This window comes from Orcinus orca, chromosome 5, assembly GCF_937001465.1.
Source record: "Orcinus orca chromosome 5, mOrcOrc1.1, whole genome shotgun sequence".
NCBI classification, from domain to species: domain Eukaryota; kingdom Metazoa; phylum Chordata; class Mammalia; order Artiodactyla; family Delphinidae; genus Orcinus; species Orcinus orca.
In genome coordinates, this window is record NC_064563.1 from 146,490,448 (window position 1) to 146,509,852 (window position 19,405).

The 19,405-nt window shown below is 57.1% G+C and overlaps 1 protein-coding gene and 1 long non-coding RNA gene across 2 annotated transcripts in view; one reads left to right on the top strand and one right to left on the bottom strand.

The window, feature by feature from the left end:
- Nucleotides 1-19,405, bottom strand: part of LOC125964524 (uncharacterized) — a 186,146-nt gene that overhangs the window by 136,590 nt on the left and 30,151 nt on the right. The gene's annotated exons all lie outside the window — the stretch shown is intronic.
- On the top strand, nucleotides 14,104-17,467 carry CRYAA (crystallin alpha A). The gene is made up of 3 exons (XM_004264601.3): nucleotides 14,104-14,513; nucleotides 15,668-15,790; nucleotides 16,681-17,467. Exons 1-3 carry the CDS (start codon nucleotides 14,202-14,204, stop codon nucleotides 16,888-16,890), a joined length of 645 nt encoding a protein of 214 aa, XP_004264649.2. The 5' UTR covers nucleotides 14,104-14,201; the 3' UTR covers nucleotides 16,891-17,467.

Here is a 19,405-nt window from a genome sequence, read left to right on the forward strand (position 1 = left end):
CGGCCTCACTCCTAACTGTTTCCCTCGTCACACCTCCTCCCCCTTCCCCTGTGATGACACTGGGCCCACCCGGATCACCCAGGGTAACCTCCCCAGCTCAAGCCACTTAATGCGATCACACCTGCTTTGCCAGACAAGACAGCACAGTTGCAGGTTCTGGGGATTAAGACCCAACATCTTGGAGGAGGCGTTATTCTGCCGACCACAACGGCTAAGCAAAAACAACTGGGAAGGAGAGACAGCCGTGACCTCAGTACGATTCTTTCAACTTCTGCAGCCAAGTGGCCCCTGCTGCTCGGCTGGTGAGGGAGAGGCAGGGACACGCTGGGGTCCGAGCAGGAGGGATGCCGCGCAGGTCACCCTGTGCGCGCAGGGCCGAGGCTCAGCCTGAGAAACAGCTCAGCCGCTGCTGCCGAATGCAGTTTGCTGACTGGCACTTCCTTTGGCCATAGCCATCACCGGCGGGGCTCGGGGGTGTCTTCTGGGGCTCCCGGTGAAGTGTGTCTCACCTTCTGGGTGGTCTCCAGGCGTCAGCATTCACCCTGATCACAGCCTGTGATGGTCAGGTTTTTTTTTTTTTTTAATGAAATATATAATAATATTTAGTCGTTTAAAAATAATTAAAAAAAATTTAAAGATAAAAAATAAAAAAAATTTCGTGATTAAAAGTATTTTTTTAAGTGTATAGGTCTGTGGCATTAAGTACATTCACCTTGTAGTGTGACTGTCACCAGCACATGACAGTCAGTTTTGTGCGTCAGGTAGACGCCAGAGATTCAGTCATCGGTAACCCAGGTGGTGCTGGGAAGGTGTTCTGTAGATGTGGGTAACATCTACCCTCAGTGGACTTGGAGCAAAGGAGATTATTCCAGAGAATCTGGATGGACCTCATTCGATCAGCTGAGAGGCCTTAGGAGCAAAGTGGAGATCTTTCTGGGCAAGAAAACATTCTGCCTCAAGCCTGCAGCATCAGCTCCTGCCGGGTTTCTAGCTGACCAGCCTGCCCTGCAGACTTTGGACTTGCCACCCACGTCTCTGTCCCGTTGCTTCTGTTTCTCCATGACTGATAGGCCGTCTGCATGTCTGTCTCTCCCACGGGACTCTAAACTCTCTGAGGGCAGGGACTGTCCTTTTCATAGTTGTGTTCAATTGGTGTGGCACACAGTAGGTGCTTCGTTAAAGTGTAGTCACCTTCTGACTTCACAGTGTTCACGTAGACGTAGACATGGGAGAGAGCTGCTCCTGGCTGCACGGATGGCCCGATGAGTGCCCTTTGATAATGCACATGGAACCTTACGTTTTCCCTCTCTCCTTGTTAATGTCACCCTCCCCTACCTATTCCCAGTGGTTTTATTCACTTTGGGGACAGGAGTAATCTCCAGGAACTCTTCATCTGGTAGGTCAACCTGGCCATCTAGGGTTTCTGTTGCTTCCTCTGTGAGGACTGCCCTGATCTCCAGGGCTGGGTTACAGGTCCCCTTATATGTTCCCCGTGCACCCAGGACTTAGCTCTAGTGTCAGACCCATCATAGTCATTCACTCATTCAGTGATATTTGCCCAGTGCCTCCTGTCGAGTGCTGGGGATCCAGTGGTGAATGAAACAGGTGAAAATTCCTGTTCTCATGGAGCTTACCTTCTAGTCAGGAAGGCAGACAATGAAGATAAATAAGGTGCATATAATGCACATTAGAGAATAATGCGTGTTGAGAAACAATTGAACTGGGAGGGGGAAGCCCTTGTGTATCCGTCAGCTACTGCTGTGGTGATGCGGCGTAACAAACACCCCAAGCTTACAACCACGGACATTTATTTCTTGCTCGTGAGCCTGCGGTTTGGCTGGGTTCTGCTTCAGGCCTCAGGTTAGGTTTAGGTCTGCTCCAGGTGTTTCTCTGCTGGGGTTCAGGCTGACGGAGCAGTGGCCACCGGACATCCTCTTCTCACGGTGCAGGGTCAAACCACACAAGCACATCGAAAGCCTCCAGTTGGATGTGGCCAAAGTTATGTCTACTCACACTTCATTACCCAGAGAGAGTCACAATGCCAAGCAGCATGTCGGAGGAGTGGGGAAGTGAGCTCTGCCTGCAGTGGACCATGACAACGTCACAGTGGAAGCTGTCCCTGACAAGGTGGTTTTGGGTAAAGACCTCCAGGAAGTGTGTAAACCAGCCATACAGAAACTGAAGGAAGTACTTTCTGTGCAGAGGGGGCAGGAGGTGCAAAGGCCCTGAGGCAGCAGCACATCTGAGCAACCAGGGGCCAGCGTGGCTGGAGCTTCAGGAATGAGGGGAGGGTGAGGCCAGACCTGAAATGCATTGCAGGTCATGGTAAAGACTTGGGCTTTTACTCGGGTGAGACGGGAAGTCAGCAAGGTTTGGAGCATAGGAGTGGCCTATGCGACTTTAAGGGATAACCCTGGCCGCTGGGTGAAGAGCTTCTGGGGGGGACAAACACAGAAATGGGGAGCCCAGTGAGGATGTAACTGCGAAAAAGCAGGCAAGAGGTGGTAGTGTCTCAGATGGGGGGCTGGGGGCTGGTGAGGAGTAGGTGAATTCTGGATAATCTTTGCAGGGAGAAGTGACAAGTTTTGTTGAAAAGTCAGGTATGGGAGGTGTATTAGTTTCCTATTCCATCCATCTATCCATCCATCCATCATCCACCCATCCGTCCATCCATCCATCCATCCATCCTATTGGTTCCGTTTCCCTGGAAAGCCCTGACTCACACACCTGGTTTGGTCTCTTTCATGGTCTTTAACTCCTTGACTGTTCACACCATTGGTGGATCCTGTTGCTGCCCTGCCCAGAGCCCCGGGCAGCCTGTGAACCCACCGCAGCTAAGGGACCATTTGGGGGGGGCATGCCCCCCTCCCTCTCTGTTCTCAGGGCCCCCGCATCCACTCAGCCCATTTGAAACTCCCAGAGTTGACGTCCTCAGGAGCAGCCTTCAGCCAGGAGGGGCTGTGTCAGGATAAATGCCCCAGCTCCGTCCCGCAGTCGGGGGGAGATCCTGATGTGTATCGTACATGATTCCCTGGGGCCTGAGCCCCAGCCTCCCACCTTAGCGCCCCTCTCATCAGGGGACACTTTACGGGCTTCCCTCCTTTCCTGTCTCACTGCCCTGCCTCACTTCTGCTTCTTGGGTCCCCCCCCCCACCCCGACACCCCTGGCTAAGGGACCAGCACCTGTACCTTCCCTCAGGGTCTGCTCTTGGGGGGCCAGGCAGAGACCCCCTCCTGTGTCACTGCTTCTCCGTGACAGTGTCAACAGAGACGGAGGGGTCAGGGCCGCTCTCCGGGTGCAGCGTCCAGGCTGGGAGATGCTGTGCGCGGCTGACCACCTCCTTCTTCTAAGCAGACACAGAGCTGCAGACACTCCTCTCCCGTTTTACATCTGGTTGCCGTGTGAAGTCAGCGGGGTAGAGTCTCTGGTTAGAGAAGTTGTGTCTGTGGCTCAGGAAACAGAGGCTGACCGCCCGGCCTTGTCCTCCCTCCCCGGATGCTGACCCTGGGACGCTGCTGCCCAGTCCCTGTGCCCGCTTCCTCTCATCCCTGAGTGCCAGCACCCACGTGTGTCCACAGCCGCGCGCAGCCCCTTGGCCGCGGCCAGGCCGATAGCCGCTCATGTTGCTTCTTGCCGGCCGCCCGATCGCTCCCATCCAGGTGGAGGGAACGATAAGATTGTCCACCGAAAAGTCTGGGCAGGTCAAGTGAAGGTTTGGGTGGCGTGAGCTCTGGCTATCCGATTGTGATGACTGGCGTAAGAGAGGCATAACTGATCCAGAGAAGCAGAGCGTTTTACGCTGGGACCAAGAGACACACAGCCCGCCTGTGGGTCCCAAGGGCCTCCTGGTATCCACGTGCCTCGGCTCCCGCCCTGTGGATGGGGACTGCAGCGTCATTCATGCTAGCACTGAGTCCACCCCAGGCATGGGGGCAACGTGGCGAAACGTTTGCTATTCACACGTGCACACACGCTCTTCAAATAGGAAACTCACCCCGATGGAAGGGTGGCTAAGTTCACTGTCACGGGGCCTTTTCCTAAGGCCTCTCCCTTCCTCTCAGCATCTCCCCCAGAATTGCTAGTTCCTCTGAACAGAGCGGATGCCAGGACTTGAGTCCTCATTACCTGCCTCCGAGCATTTTGGGGTCAGCGTGGAATCAAGGTAAACATGTAAGTGGGCGTCCAGTCAGGCCCAGGGGTCTCACGGAGGCTCCTCTGGTTGGCCTGCTTCGCGCTTCGTTTGAGTGTCATGAGCTGGGCGGTGTGCTGGGCTCCCGGGTTGCGCGGCTGCCGCCACATGCGCCTGACTCTCCCGCCGACTCCTGCGAGATGCAGCTGAGGGGATGGGGACGCTGATATCCCACACGAGAGACGAAGAAAAGGGAAGAACCAAATACCCAAGTAACCACGTAACGTTAAGGAAATTAATAGCAGCGTAAATCCGGAAAACACAGAAGGAAGAATATAATAATAGGTGCAGGAACGGATGCAACAGAAAACCACAAAGCCAGAAACGGATTCCTGAAAAACCAAACAAAATTGACAGACCTCTCCGGATGAACAAGGGAAAAAAGCAAGTGGACCTAAGACACAGCAGGAGCAATGAAACGGGGCAGGGGCCCCCGTCGTGCTCATGGGGCCCAGAGGAGGTGCAGTCCGTGCCCTGCAGGAGCTCCTAATGCCGGGGACTCTGGACACCTACACAAAACTGTGTGTAAAAAGAAGGGAAACCACGAGTTGCCATAACTGACTCAGGGAAAAAAAGATAGAAAATCGGAAGTCCTCTGTAACCATTACAAAAATTGAATAGGTAGAAAACACGTCCCCAGAATAGAAAACATCAGGCCCAGGTGTTTACAGGTGAGTTTGCCAACGTTTAAGGAAACTCTTCCGGAGAAAAGAAAAATAGAAAACATGACCCTGTCCCCCATTTTATTATGAATCATAACCTTTTTATCAAAACCAGGTAAGGAGAGTAAGAGAAAGATTATGGGCCAGTTGCATTCGGAGCATAGATGCAAAGTCATAAACATACTAAGCAAACTTATAAACCCACTGGCCGTCTCCTAAGAGCCCAGGGGGCAAGGCTGGGCCTGGGCCCCCATCTCCACACAGTGGGGCTGCGGGAGCTCTGGCCCTCAGGCCGACTTCCCCGATCAGGGGCTGGGCTCTCCAGAGGCTGCCCAGAGGGGCCCAGGGAAGACAGGTCAGAAATTCAGGGAGTTAGTGCCCTTTGGAGCAGATCTGGCCCATGAGAGCGATGACACAGGAAGCAACCGGCAGTTAAATTCTGTTCTGAGGTTCTACCAGCTGTGCTCTTGTGAGAGCTGCTGCCAGCCCCAGAGAGTACCACCATATACTCTATTCTATTCTATTCTATTCTATTCTATTCTATTCTATTCTATCCTATCCTATCCTATCCTATCCTATCCTATCCTATTCTATATCATGTGACATATCACACCCTCTTTGCATCCCTTCATTCCCCACTTTCCTTTTCCCCACTTTTGCTTCCCTGGGATTGCACCTCCTGGTGAAGTATTAATACCCACGCTTTGCCCCTGCTTGGTTTTCTGGGAAGCCTGGGTTAAGACAACTCAGCTGGATTGATTCCAGCCTTGGAAGATTGGTTCACAGTAGACAGTGCATCCATATGGTTCGCCATGTAACAGATCAAATGAGGAAAACACATGAGACCTTCTCCATAATGCAGAAAAACCTTTGGAAAAACACACCTCCCCAACAACCATAGAAGGGAGTGGATTTGGTTTCGGTCTTGACTTAAAGAAATCGATTGTAAAATAGCATGTTTGAGATGATCAGGATGTTTGATTAGGGCCCAGGTGTTCGATGATACCAAGAAATGATGACTATCAAACATGAAATGGAATTTGTGCTGATACAAGGAAATGTTCAGCTTTTAAGAGAAGTTACTGAAGTATGTAGGGGTGAAATGACAGGAAGTCTGGGCTTTGTTTTAAATTAGGAGTTTGGGATTAACATACACACACTAATATATATATAAAATAATCAACAGGGACCTGCTTTACAGCACAGGGAACTCTACTCGATATTTTGTAATAACCTATATGGGAAAAGAATCTGAAAAATAATAGATACATGTATATGCATAACTAAGTCACTTTGCTGTACACCTGAAACTAATACGACATTGTAAATCAACTATACTCCAATATAAAATAAAAATTAAAGAAATAAAATAAAATAGTTTAGGAAAGAAAAAGAAGATGAAGCAACTGGGGCCCAAATCCTCACAACTGTTGAATCTGCCTGGTGAGTATATGGGGGTTCATTGTACCGTTTCTTCTACTTTTTAGATGTATGAAAAATTTTGTAACAAGAATAAACTCACTGAACTAGTACTTTACTCTCATGACAAAAATTGTTGAAAATGCCAAGTGTCGTGGGCAGAAGTGAGTGACCCACTGGGTCAAACACGACCTGGTGTGTTTGGAACAGAACTGTCTCAAGGCCCCAGCTTTGCTCGTTTCCCCTTCAGGCGGTGTTTGGGGGGTCCCTGCGGGGTCTGCCGATGCCGGTGTCCTGGAAGGGGCTGGAGGAGGACGGCTGGCCCTCCCGTCCCTCCCTGGGGCCGCAGTGGGTGTGGGCAGAGGACTGTGTGTCCAGCCTGCCGGCCTCACGGAGGGTCAGGGGCGAGCGAGGGCTCAGCCCGCTGACCCACAACAATGCCTGTTGGCCTGAGTTGGGCAGATTCGTGGGTGAGCCCCGCTGGGCCCTGGTGTGGAAAATTGGGGTGCCGGGGCTTTGTGACTGCGCCTGCAGACTGCTGACGTCCGGGAATCCTGTAGATAAAGCAAATACCAGCCTTTGTGTGAGAAGGGCCAGCGTTCAACTGGTGTGCAGCGGGGTGCAAAACTGCTGAGATCAGGCTTGACCCGCCACGGAGACAATGCGGGAGGGGCCGGCGCGTCTCCAGGGCTCACCCTCCAGCCTCACTTCCTGCCGGCGCAGGGCTTTAGCCAGCGTCCTGTACCAAACTCCTGACAGGTCCCGATCCATTTAGATGTTAGAGAAAGATGGTCTCAGGAACTGGGGCTCTCGCTCCCCCAAGCACACACCACATGTGCACCCCGATATATAGACACACACAGACATACACACAAGCACACACGGACACACACGCGTACCCCCCATACAGACACACACACACACACACACACACCCCCCACATGTGCATCCCCCCCTTACAGACACACACACACAGAGACATAATACACATACAGTCACACACACACACCCACCATATAGACACACACATACCACATGTGCACCCCGATATATAGACACACACACAGACATACACACAAGCACACACGGACACAAAGACACACACACGTACCCCCCATACGGACACACACACACACACACACCACATGTGCAGCCCCCCCTTACAGACACACACACACACACAGACATAATACACATACAGTCACATACACACACCCCCCATAAGACACACACACACAGAGACATACACCCATACACACACATAGATACACAGACATAGATACACAGATACACAGACATCACACATGCACCCCCAATACAGACACACACACACAGACATACATACACATACAGGCACACAGTGCACCCTTTCTATACACACAGACACTCACACACAGAGCCACGTGCTCGGGAGCTGAGGGTCCAGCCCCCGCCCCCCGCCCCCCGCCGCGGCCCCCGTGGGCCTGGTCCAGGCTCTCCAGGCAGGAGCTCTGGGGCCGTCCCTGCACAGACCTGGCCCAGGTGGGACACACACCTGTGCACTCCCTCTGCTCCCTCACCTGCGCTGCAGGTGGCCTTGGGGTCAGCTCTGTGGCCTTCCAGATGCCATGGCGGGGCTGGGTGGGAAGCTCTCTGTTGGTGTCTCCAGGACAGGCTGGAGGGATGGGAGCATTGGAGCACAGCTGTCCTGGTCACTAGGGATTTGCACAAGGCAGGGTGCCGCCGGGGGGCCCTGGCTCAGGGCTCAGCGCGAGGGCAGCGGGGGTCCCTGCACAGACATGAGGGGGGTGTCTTTGTCACACAGAGGATGGGTGGTCAGGCCCCTAGAACCCCTCCCCTTGGGGCGTCCTCAGCCGCTGGCCCCTCCACATCTCAGGAGCGCGTCTTCGGGATTTTGTGGCTCCCGCTTCCCTCGGGCACAACTTTTTGGTCGGCTCCCAAGACGCTGATAAATAGACCAACAACCAAAATGGGGAAGACTCGCCACCTCCTCTGAGACAGCCTGTAATAAATACTCAGGGCTTGGTAGGCTTATGGGTAACCCCCACTTTTAGGTTTATTGGATTTATCCAAATTCTGAATGACAACGGATCACTTTTATAATAGCAATGTTATTTGAAATAGAATGAACCTCACAGGGTTCATCGATCCTCTTCTAAAAACTCAGTACACAAAGACCTCGAGAAAGCATCTCCTTGTTAACAGTCTCCTTTGTGTATGGGAATGATAGAAAGGACAGTGCGGAGGGGCCTCGGGCACCCGGGGATGTCCATGGGGCTGTGTGGTCCTCAGAGCTCAAGTCTGGCCATTAAGGGCTGTGGCGCCGGAGCCGCTGCCCCAGGTTGCTTTAGCAGGTGATGCTCCCACGGAGAGGCAAGGGAAGGGCGGCACCTCACTCTTGTGACATGCTGGTGTGAACTCCGCCTGCATCCTCTCCGCCCGGGGGGTCCCAAAGCTGCTGGTGACCAGGCGGGTTGCAGCCTGGGGCTCACAGAAGCAGAGCTGAGGTCCTGGCCAAAGGGCTCCGTGTGTGTGTCCACCCAAGACCTTTTGGAGAGCTGCAGGCAGCGGGGCGTGTACGGTGGGCTTCAGGTCTGCCCTGAACAGCTGCGGGGCCCACGTCACTGTTGCAGATCTGCAAGGTGCTCCTGGGATGCCAGCAGAGAGCTCAAGGCCACTGGTGTGCCTGGTGCATGTGACACCCAGAGCAGGTCACGCTGGGGCCCTCCTCCTCCACACGAGACGGTTATTTCCAGTGTAATCAGGGAATAATCATGAATAATCATGAGTTTCCTGATTTGTTCTTTAAAACAAGCAATTAACAATAAAATATAATATATTTCAATCTTAAAGATATTCCTCAAAATCAGTGAAATATTCCATTGAGAACTATCGTTTGCACTGAAACATCACACCTCACAGCCTGTGCTCTGTTTCAGTTTTTTATATATATATATATATATATATATTTTGTGTGTGTGTGTGTGTGTGTGTGTGTGTGTGTGGTACGCGGGCCTCTCACTGTTGTGGCCTCTCCCGTTGCAGAGCATAGGCTCTGGACGCGCAGGCTCAGCCGCCATGGCTCACGGGCATAGCTGCTCCGCGGCATGTGGGATCTTCCCGGACCGGGGCACGAACCTGCGCCCCTGCATCGGCAGGCGGACTCTCAACCACTGCGCCACCAGGGAAGCCCACAGTTTCATATTTTAAACACGCAATAAAAGTGCGAGAAGTCACACAGCGTGACAGAACTGGGATAACTCCGGTGCTGAGTCTTCACATGGGCTGTCGTTTGCCAACCTGAAGCCCCGTGTTTAAGCACAGAAGTCAGAGGCTGGAGGTGAGAAGCGCCCCGGGAGCCTGAGCAGTTCCCGACCTTGGAAACGGGCTCCAGAGCAAAGGCACGGAGCAGGGCGGGCCAGCCTCGAGCTGGCCGTGTCGTGTGAGTTCTCCGGGGGATCTCCACTTAGCGCGTGTTTAGAGAAGGAGAAGAAAGAAAACTCTGCTTATGTGAACATTACACACATGCAGGCTCTCCTTGTATTTGCGGATCCCGCGTTTGAGGATGTCTCCCGCGTTAGGTGCCCAGGCCGCCACACCACAGAACCACGCACGAGTGGCTTAAACAACAGAAATTATTTCTCAGTCTGGACTCTGGAAGCCATGATCTGGGTGTGGGCAGGGCTGGAACCCCTGAGGCCTCTCCCTGTTGGCGTGTAGACGCCGTCTTCTCCTGTGTCCTCACACGGTGTTTCATGTGTTTGGGGACCCCTGGTGTCTCTTCCCCCCCCTTATAAGGACACCAGCCCCCTCCTGTATAAGGTCTTGCCCTGTGTGTGTCTGTGTCCTCATGTCCTCTTTTCATAAGGACACCATCAGATTCGACTAGGACCCACCCTAGCGGCCTGATTTTAGCTTGATCACCTCTTTAAAAGACCCCTCTGCGAGTAAGTTCACATTCTGAGTACTGGGGGTTGGGACCTCAACATAAGAATTTGAGGGGGACACAATTCAGTCCATAATATCTGCTCTGTGAAATCTGACCTCAAATCCATGCTCATGGCCGTTTTCACAGTCATTCACTGAGCAGAGCGGCAGAGGTGAAATATCTGAGTGGCCGGACGTGCACGTCCCCAGCCGAGGGTGACAGGGCGGCTCCGCCTGCTTGTTTCAGCTCGTGCTGCAACCAGCGTCCTTTCCAGGGTCTGTTTAGTATCCCGTTTCCCAATTTTTCTGCTTTTTGTGGCTTCACTGTTTGCATGGTCCCAAGCACAGTGGGAAGGGCTGTCTAGTGTCCCAAGTGCAGGAGGGCTGGGATGTGCCTCCCCGGAGAAAACATGTGTCAGGTGAGCTTCGATACAGGAGTGAGTTATGGGGCTGCTGGCGTGTGTTCAGTGTCAACGAATCAACCACACGTGTGACATTAGCTGTGTTTGTACAGAAACACACACCAAAGAAGCTCACGTATTGATCGGTGAAGATGCTGCCCACGTAGCGATTGATGAAGATTCTGTTGCCCACGTAGTGACTGATGCAAATGTTGTGACCAGAGGCTGGTAGGACCTGACCCTGTGTTCCCCTGGGAGAAATGGCTCCGTAGTTACCAGCTCACTGTTCATGGCGACTTTATAGGACATCACTCCCTCCAATAAGGAAAATGGACCGTATTATTACGTAGAGATTGCTCAGACCTCAGACTAACAGAAGAGGAGGCGTATTTTCCACCTGCATGATTAGAACGGACTTTTGGGTGGTTGTTATTGTTTTAAATCTCTGCAGATGCAGACAGCGCAACCCTTAGCACATGGCCGTGAGTTCAAGGAGGAACCCAGGCCCGGAGGAAAAGGGTCTTGTTTTCCAAGAATCCAGGGTGGGAGGGTCTGGGCTGTGTGGGGTCAGGTGTGAGGCAGGGTGAGTTCACACAGGTGAGCTGGAAACAGCCGGTCGCCCATCACTCCATCCCGCATCACCTCTCATCCCTGTGGCCACTTTGCAGAGCTCTGGACCGCCTGCCATGGCGCGTGTGAGCCACAGGTTTGGCCGATAGGCGAGGTCAGCAAACCGGAGAGGAAGTTGGAAGGGCTCAGACACCTGACGGAGATGTAAGTTGACCCGAACGAGGTGGTGGCTCTGAGTGACGTGAGCTCGTATTGGCCGTTAGTGGTGGGCATTTCCTGAGTGGAGGGTCCCTCCAACTGCCCCGAGGGAGGGCGCCTGTCATCACAGTGCTTCCCTCCCTGCAGCGCGTGGTTAATGGCCTCCCCACCCTGATTCCAGAACCAGTGAATGTGTCACCTTACATGGCAAGGGGGGAAATAAGGTTCCTTAAAGAGCACACTGTAAGGCTGGGGGAGTGATCCTGGATTCCCCGGGCGGGCTCAGTAATCATAGGGTCCTTACTGGAGGGAGGCAGAGGGGGCAGCCAGAGGGATGTGATGTGACGGCTGCCTTGGAAGACAGAGGAAAGGAACATGGGTCAAGGGATGGGCAGCCTCTGGAAGCTGGAAAAAGCAAGAAATGGAGTCTCCCCTGGAGCCTGCAGGAGGCACCAGCCCTGCCGACACCTTGATCTGAGCCCAGTGAGACCCATTGGGACTTCTGACCTCCAAACGACAAGGTAATACATTTGTGTTGTTTTCAGCCGCCAAGTTTGCGGTCTTTTGTTACAGCAGCTGCAGGAAACTGGTACAGCACCGTCATCTTGGGTTGGAAAGGTCCCCGAGGGCTCTGCGGCCGTCCTGGGCCCCCTGTCCGGGGCCTGCGTGGTTGGGTTTGCCACCTTGGTGCTGGCTTACTCGGAAGGCCAGCTCTGGGCTCCCGCTGGCTGCAGCCCACGGGTCGGGGGCATGGGTGAGTGCCTGGGCATCCCTACGTGTCTGAAGGACCTTGGCGGACCCTCAGCTACCCTGGGCCGTGCACCCTGTGGGCCGAGGTTGTACCCCGCCCCTGCCTGCAGACCCAGCGTGTCTGAAGGACCACACGGACAGCCAGGTGCAGGTGAGAACGTACCAAGTGTCAGAGGGACCAAACGCAGTCATCAGGGTACATCACATCTTAATGTGATGTTTAAACAAATCAAAATGGGTGCAAAAGTCCATGATGAGCAAAATATCAAATCGTACATAAAGACAGGACCCTTACTGCTGCCTCTGCCTTCTGTCTGCAGCTTCAGTGTGGCCCTGGCCCGCACTGACCACGTGCCTGGCCCAGCTGGACCCTCTCCTCAGCAGCCAGCTGGAAGCCTGTGCCCCTTCCTCCCCCTGTCCCACGCCCAGGAGCAGGCAGCCCATGCTGTGTGGGGTCGCCCACAGCCCTGCCCATTCCCCGGTTGACTCCCAGCCTGGGTGGGCAGCCTGCGCTAGAGCCCCCTCCCCTTCCTCCACGCTAAGTGACCTGTTTAACCTTTCTATACCCCACTTTCCCTCTCTATGAAGTGGGGGAGGTTTGGCACCTACATGCCATTTAGGGTGGCTGCAAGGAGCCATGAGGTCACCATCAGTGTGGGCCCAGGCAGGCCTGGGGCAGGGAGAGTGCCCTCCACCCCTCAGAGTATTGATTATCTGCCCCCTAGTTTGGCCCTTGTTGCCTGACACCCTAGGGAATTACCTGCCGAAATCGTAGACTTGCAGGGCAAAGGTTGGCATTTCCAGTTTTTTCTGGGCCCTTTACCACTGGCTGGATGCACATCACAGGTGCTCAGAAAGGCAGGGAGGTGGGCTTTGATACTGTGCACCGCTAGTTAGGGAGGGGCTGTGTGAGGGAGGCGCCAAAATTCCCACTTTTGACACCAGTTGCTTCTTAGGTGTGTGAGACAAAATCCTACTTAGGTACAGGGTGAGTACTCTTTCCTGGCCCACTAAGCCCAGGGCTTGGAGGTAAATTTGCAAAGATCCTGAGTGCTTTGAAGATGCACTGACCCCACAAACAGGAGGTGGACGCTGGTCAGAAGCTGCACGAGGACCTGGGGAGACGCAGGGTGAATTAGAAGCATCTCACCGTCTGGACTGTGCATGAAAAACCTGGCTCGGGTAGGGCGTGGGTCCGGCACACTCCTGTGCTGCGGGTGTGGAGGGGCTGGTGGGTTAGTGCAAGGCTCCCGGAGGCCAAGCCACTGAAAAGTATGAAAGCCTTAAAGCCAGGAGTGCCCCAGCTGTGGCCGGTCCCCCCGGAACGCATCCTGGGCCATAGCTGGATGGGCCACAGAGACGGGAGCAAACCAGCTACCAGGCCAGTAACAGGGGCAGGGCACCTGCTCTAAGGACCCTGGCTCTGTCTGTTCCCAGGCCTCGAGCTTCTCAGGGATGGTGTCCAGAGGAGACCCCGGGATGCAGGGTTTCCATGTTTGTAAAACCAAACCTGCCCCCCCTCAGGATGCACTCAGACGCCACAGCAGGGCCCCCCGGTGCTGGAATTACGGGCGCTTTCTAGTTTCTTCTCTTCATTTTCTGTCTTTGTTGAGAGTTTTTACAAGTATGTATCATGTTTGTAATCAGGAAGAAGTAATGGAGGTAATTCTGTTCTGAAACACAGTGCAGCCTCGCCTTGTGGCGGTGGGACTCGGGGACCACTTGTCTAGCCTCTGTGCCTCACTCTCTTCGTCTGTGAACCAGGGGTACGAGCTCCCTCTCGTAAGGTGGCCGTGAGGTCACAGGGCACCACATATGCAGACACGGGCATGCTACCTGGCACACAGCACCCCTGCCCAGGAAAGGGGAGACGCGAGCCTTTGCTGAGCACCGGCTGAGTGTTGGGGGGCACAGAGCCACGCACAGAGAAGCTCCCCGGGGACGCCGTTCCCCTGGCGCCCAGAGCTCTGGGCTGTCAGCGCTGCAGCCCGGGGCTGGGAGACGTGCACGCTCAGCCCAGCCCACGTTTCTGCTGACTGGGCGGCCTCCCTCCTGAGCTCACGCCTTCCAGACAAATCCCCCTGATGCCTCCATTCTGTCCTGCCGTATATAAGGAGGGCGTGCGCCCCGGGTCCTCAGTGCGCTGCCCAGAGGCCCCTGCCCTGACTCCCCGCCGGCCCCGGGTCCCTGCAGAGTCCGCACCCACCATGGACGTCACCATCCAGCACCCCTGGTTCAAACGTGCCCTGGGCCCCTTCTACCCTAGCCGGCTCTTCGACCAGTTCTTCGGCGAGGGGCTCTTCGAGTACGACCTGCTGCCCTTCCTGTCCTCCACCATCAGCCCCTACTACCGCCAGTCCCTCTTTCGCAGCGTGCTGGACTCCGGCATCTCCGAGGTAAGACCTGCTGCGCGCTGCTTCCTCCTGTGGCTGCACGGGGGCCGGGCCATGGCCGGGCGAGAAGCGGGGGCTTGTGAGGGCCGGCCCTGGGGCAGACGCGGCACCCCTGCGCTGCGTGCCCGCGCCCTGCTTCGTGGAGCGGCTGGTGACCGCCGCGGGGCCACTTTCCCGCCTCAGCCCACCTCGTCCGTCCTGGACGCACAGAGGCCAGGCAGACCACCCCGCAGCAGAGCCTCGCGTGCCCCCGGGGTGCTGGGAGGAAGAGCCCGCCTGCTGCCTGCTCCTCCTGTCATCAGCACATGGCCCGTATGTGGCTGGTGCCGTCCCTCCATGTGCCGGGAGCCCCCGGAACAGCCCAGGGCACGGGCGCTGGTGGACGGAGCTCTGTGTGGCCTGGGGCTGCACTTTCCCTCCAGCAGCGAGGTCTGGCAGGAGGCCTCCTGTCTGAAGCCCTCTGCGGCCATGGAGCTGCGGTGTGTGGGCTCTTCCCGAGTTCGCCCTGGCGCCCAAGGCCAGGCCCCGAGGGCAGGCAAGGCAGCCCACCGGCCTTCCCTCCCAGGGTCCAGTGCTCTGGAGGTGCCAGGGGTCACCACTGCCTAAAACACAGCGGCCTGCTCGGAGCTGGTGAAACGCCGACCATTCTGGGGCCGACGGAGCCCAAAGGAGCGTCCCCAGCGAGGGGAGTGGGAGGGGAGGCGGCCGAAAGCAGTTTCTGTGCGAGGAGCTGGGCAACCTGCGTAGGCTGCCGGCATGTCACATGCACGTCCGTGTGCAGAGACAAAGCCCCAGGCTGTTCACAGAGAGGCGGGCAGAGCCCCAGGGCCGCGACCTCATTCCAAGTGCTCAGTCCCACCGACCAGCCAAACAACACGTAAGCAGCCAACCAACCAATGTGTAACAGGCCGCGCAGCCCACACCTATCACCCAGGCAGCCCCTCACCCACCAGGCGGCCGCAGAGCCCCGGGGCTCCGGCTATCAGCCCAGTGGCCACAGAGGCCTGAGTCCCAGGTCCCTCTGCTCCCTGGGCACGTGGACGGAGAGCTTAGAGCCTTGACTGCAGGTTCTGTTCTGATGACTGGGGACTGAGCCCCGGCCACCCCCCTCCCTGAGCTGCAGGCCCGTGGAGACCCACACGGACACTTGGTTTCAGGTGCGATCCGACCGGGACAAGTTTGTCATCTTCCTGGACGTGAAGCACTTCTCTCCCGAGGACCTGACGGTGAAGGTGCAGGAGGACTTCGTGGAAATCCACGGCAAGCACAACGAGCGGCAGGTGAGCCTGGGCCCGCAGGGAGGGGCTGCACCCCCGAGCGAGGCCCCGTCCCGGTGACAGGAGGCCGCCCCGGGCCCGCAGCAGGCCTGGGCAGCAGGTGAACGGCCGGCGGGGCCTGTGGGGAACCCCACTCAGGAGCTACTCGGCATCCCGGGCTCTGTCCAAATCCCCTGGGTGACGGGGTGGGATTAGGAAAGACCCCAGGAGACACCAGCACCAAGGGAGCGAGCTCCAAGCCACGTAGGTTTTCATACCAGCTTCTCCCGGGAGGACGGTACAGCTGACTCGTGTCGGAGCCCGAGTGCCCGGAGCCTGTTATCTCGAGGGGGCAGGGGCCCAGCCAGGACAGCTCAGAGATCAGGGCTTTGTCCAGTAGTGGGGAAGCTGGAGGCGGGGGAGAGACCCCACTGCATCTGCTGTTCTCCCCTCCTGGGCCGCTGGAGATGCCCGGACACTACGCCGAGGCTCTGGGTCTTTCCACCTGGAGGGGAGGGAGTCGGGCCAGGGGCTAAGCTGGGTCCAGGGCGTCAGGAGAAGGGAACGTCGAGGCATGGCTTTCTGACCCAGCTAGATGGATGGCAGGGACCTGAGCCCAAGCAGTCTGTGAGGCCAGAGGTGCAGGGATAGCTGGACCCAAGGGCCGGGCCAGGGGCAGGACCACTCACACGACGTTGGGGTGACATTATTGTGAAGAGCCAGGGGCCCCAGGCAAGCCCAGACTGTATGCAGGGATGCAGCGCGGTCCCAGAGCCCTGAATACGGTCCAGCCCACGCCCTGTGAGGGTATCGTGGGTCTGACCCTCGTGCGGTCCAGGATGCCCTCCTCTGTGAGAGGCGGCCGCCACCCGCTGTGGCGGCGTCTCTGACCACGCCCTCCCCCGGCCCCCCAGGATGACCACGGCTACATTTCCCGCGAGTTCCACCGCCGCTACCGCCTGCCTTCCAACGTGGACCAGTCCGCGCTCTCCTGCTCGCTGTCTGCGGACGGCATGCTGACCTTCTCCGGCCCCAAGGTCACGTCTGGCATGGATGCCGGCCACAGCGAGCGGGCCATCCCCGTGTCGCGGGAGGAGAAGCCCAGCTCCGCGCCCTCCTCCTAAGCTCGGCCTCGGCCTCGGCTGCCACCCGCTGCGGCCCCCGCCACCCATCCCTCCGGGGGAACCCTAGAAAGTGGGGCGTCTGTCTCCCCTGCCTCCCCCTTTTCCATTTCCCTTTCCTTTTCTCCGAGGGCATGAGGGTTTGAGAGAGTAGCCTGGAGAGCTCGGGGCCTGGGCCTGAGGTGCTCAGACCTCAGAGTGACCCGGATTCCAACACCAGCCAGTCGGTGGAAGTGACCGCCATCCCAGCTTCTCAGACGGCATCCCCATCCTCCCGGGCTTGCGGGCCGTCCAGGCTGGCCGGGATGTCAGAGAACACCCCTTGCTGAGCAATCTCTGGGTGGCCTCTGGTCTCCAGGGCCAGCCAGGTGCGTCTCAGCCCTCGGTGGCAGGCGCCCTCACTGCGGCCGAGCCAGGTGTCGTGAGATCCGTCTGGCGGGGGTCCCGTGCGCCCGGGCTCTCTGCAGGCTGCCCCTCTCAGACCCCCTCCCCTCCAACCCTTCTCTATGTAGTGCCGCTCTTGGGGCATCTGGTCACCCATGAGAAGGCAGCCCGTGGCAATCAATAAAGAGCAGGTGACACAAGCAACTTGCTGTGTGCTGGCCGTACTATTTTCGTGGCGGGTGGGGGGGGTTGGAGAGCAATGGAGAAGGCGCGAGGGGACCCGTAATGGGGATGCGAGGGACAAAGGGGCGGGGGAGACTGGTCCGCCTGTCCCTGTTCAGCCCCGGCTTCCTCTAAGTGACCGGGTCGCCTCCTGGCTCCCAGACCCGGTGCAGGAAGGAGGGGCTCCTCCAAGAGCCCCGAGGGATGGAGGGAGGGGGGGAGGGGCGGGGGACTTGGGAGGGAGAGGATCTGGGCTCCCTTCTCTAACCCTGTGTGGGAACTGGGGTGCCAGGTGGGGATTTCCTGACTGCTGGCCTCCCCCTGGGGACTTCTGTCCCAGCTCCCTTGGGGTTTTGCTCCCTGGAAATCAGAAGTGTCCATCCCTGTTAGGTACCACACCCTGGGGGCCCCCCTCACTCTGGCTCCCCCTTCCTGGAACAGGCACGGGGCGCTCGGGGGTTTCTGGCGACCAGGTCTGAGTGTCCCCCACACAGAGGGGCGGCCTTCGTGCCATGTGCCCAGACTCCCCCGCTATGGGAGGAGACAAGCAGCCTCCCGGGGGAGCCAGCGGGGGGGGGTCAATCAGCCAGGGGCTGCCAGCTGCGCGGTGACCACGTAGAGGGCAGTGGGCGGCCGGATGTGGCCTCCGGGAGTGGGAAGCGAGCGGATGTCCCGGCTGGACGGGCACTGTTGGTGTTGCCAGGCCATGTGGAGGGCCCTCTCCCAGGCAGAGGAGGCCAGGGCCCTGGGCGCCCTGATGGGGTCCAGCAGGATGTTCCTTGTGGTGGTGCCCAGGCTTCTCCTCCCTGGAGAAACTGGACAGCAAGCAGGGAGGGCACATGGGAGAATTTCCAAAAGTGAGCCCTGCTTAACACACAGTGTGAGAACACACACACACACACACACACACACACACACTTGCGCCCTTGTAGCTTGGGGTCACTCTGGGTTTGGCCCCACCTAGGGAAGGGGCCTCACCCCGTGGGAGCTTCTCCAGACTCCTTTCCACCCGCCCCCCCCAGGCTCCTTCCAACAGGAAGCCCCCCTGCTGCCGCCCTGCCTTTGCATCCACACCCGTGGAGAAGGGCATGCCCTGGGTAGGCAGCGTAAACGGCCACTGCACTAGGGGGCTGGGCAGGTACTTTGGAAAATCAGAGTCTCTGAGGTCCCTGTTCCTCCTGGGTACCCCAGAGGCCGCCTTCCATTTTGTACAGCCTGGCCTATCACTGTACCGGGTCTGGGGAGCTGAGGGGTCCTGTCGGTCTGGCCGCAGCCAGAACTGACCTGTCATTAGATGCCGCTGGTCTTGAGTTCACTGTGGTTCTTGCCCAGGCCTGGTAACGGCCTGAGCTGTGATCCCCAAATCCATATGTAAGTCCTCACCCCCAGCATTTCAGAGTGTGACTTTTTTGTTTGTTTGTTTGTTTGTTTTTTGCGGTACGCGGGCCTCTCACTGTTGTGGCCTCTCCCGTTGCGGAGCACAGGCTCCGGACGCGCAGGCTCAGCGGCCATGGCTCACAGGCCCAGCCACCCCGCGGCATGTGGGATCTTCCCAGACCGGGGCACGAACCCGCGTCCCCTGCATCGGCAGGCGGACTCCCAACCACTGCGCCACCAGGGAAGCCCTGGAATGTGACTATTTTGAAGATGAGGGTCTCCAAAGGGGTGAATAAGTTAAAATGAGGTCATGAGCGTGGCTCCTAACCCCATAGGGCTGGTGGCCGTACAAGGAGGGGAGGTTAAGACCCAGACACACACAGAGGGATGACCAAGGGGGTCACAGGGAGGGGACAGCCGTCTGCATGCCCAGGAGGGCGACCTCAGAGGAGCCACGCCTGTGGCACCTTGAGCTCAGCTTTCCAGCCTCCAGGACCGTGAGAAAATGAGCGTCTGCTGTTTAAGCCTCCCGTCT

Bases quoted from the DNA above. Each gene is read 5' to 3' on its own strand.
- CRYAA (XM_004264601.3), top strand. From the start codon at position 14,202: ATGCCTCCATTCTGTCCTGCCGTATATAAGGAGGGCGTGCGCCCCGGG. The intron at 14,514-15,667 runs GTAAGACCTGCT...ACTTGGTTTCAG, and splicing joins TGGACTCCGGCATCTCCGAG to GTGCGATCCGACCGGGACAA. The intron at 15,791-16,680 runs GTGAGCCTGGGC...CCGGCCCCCCAG, and splicing joins GCAAGCACAACGAGCGGCAG to GATGACCACGGCTACATTTC.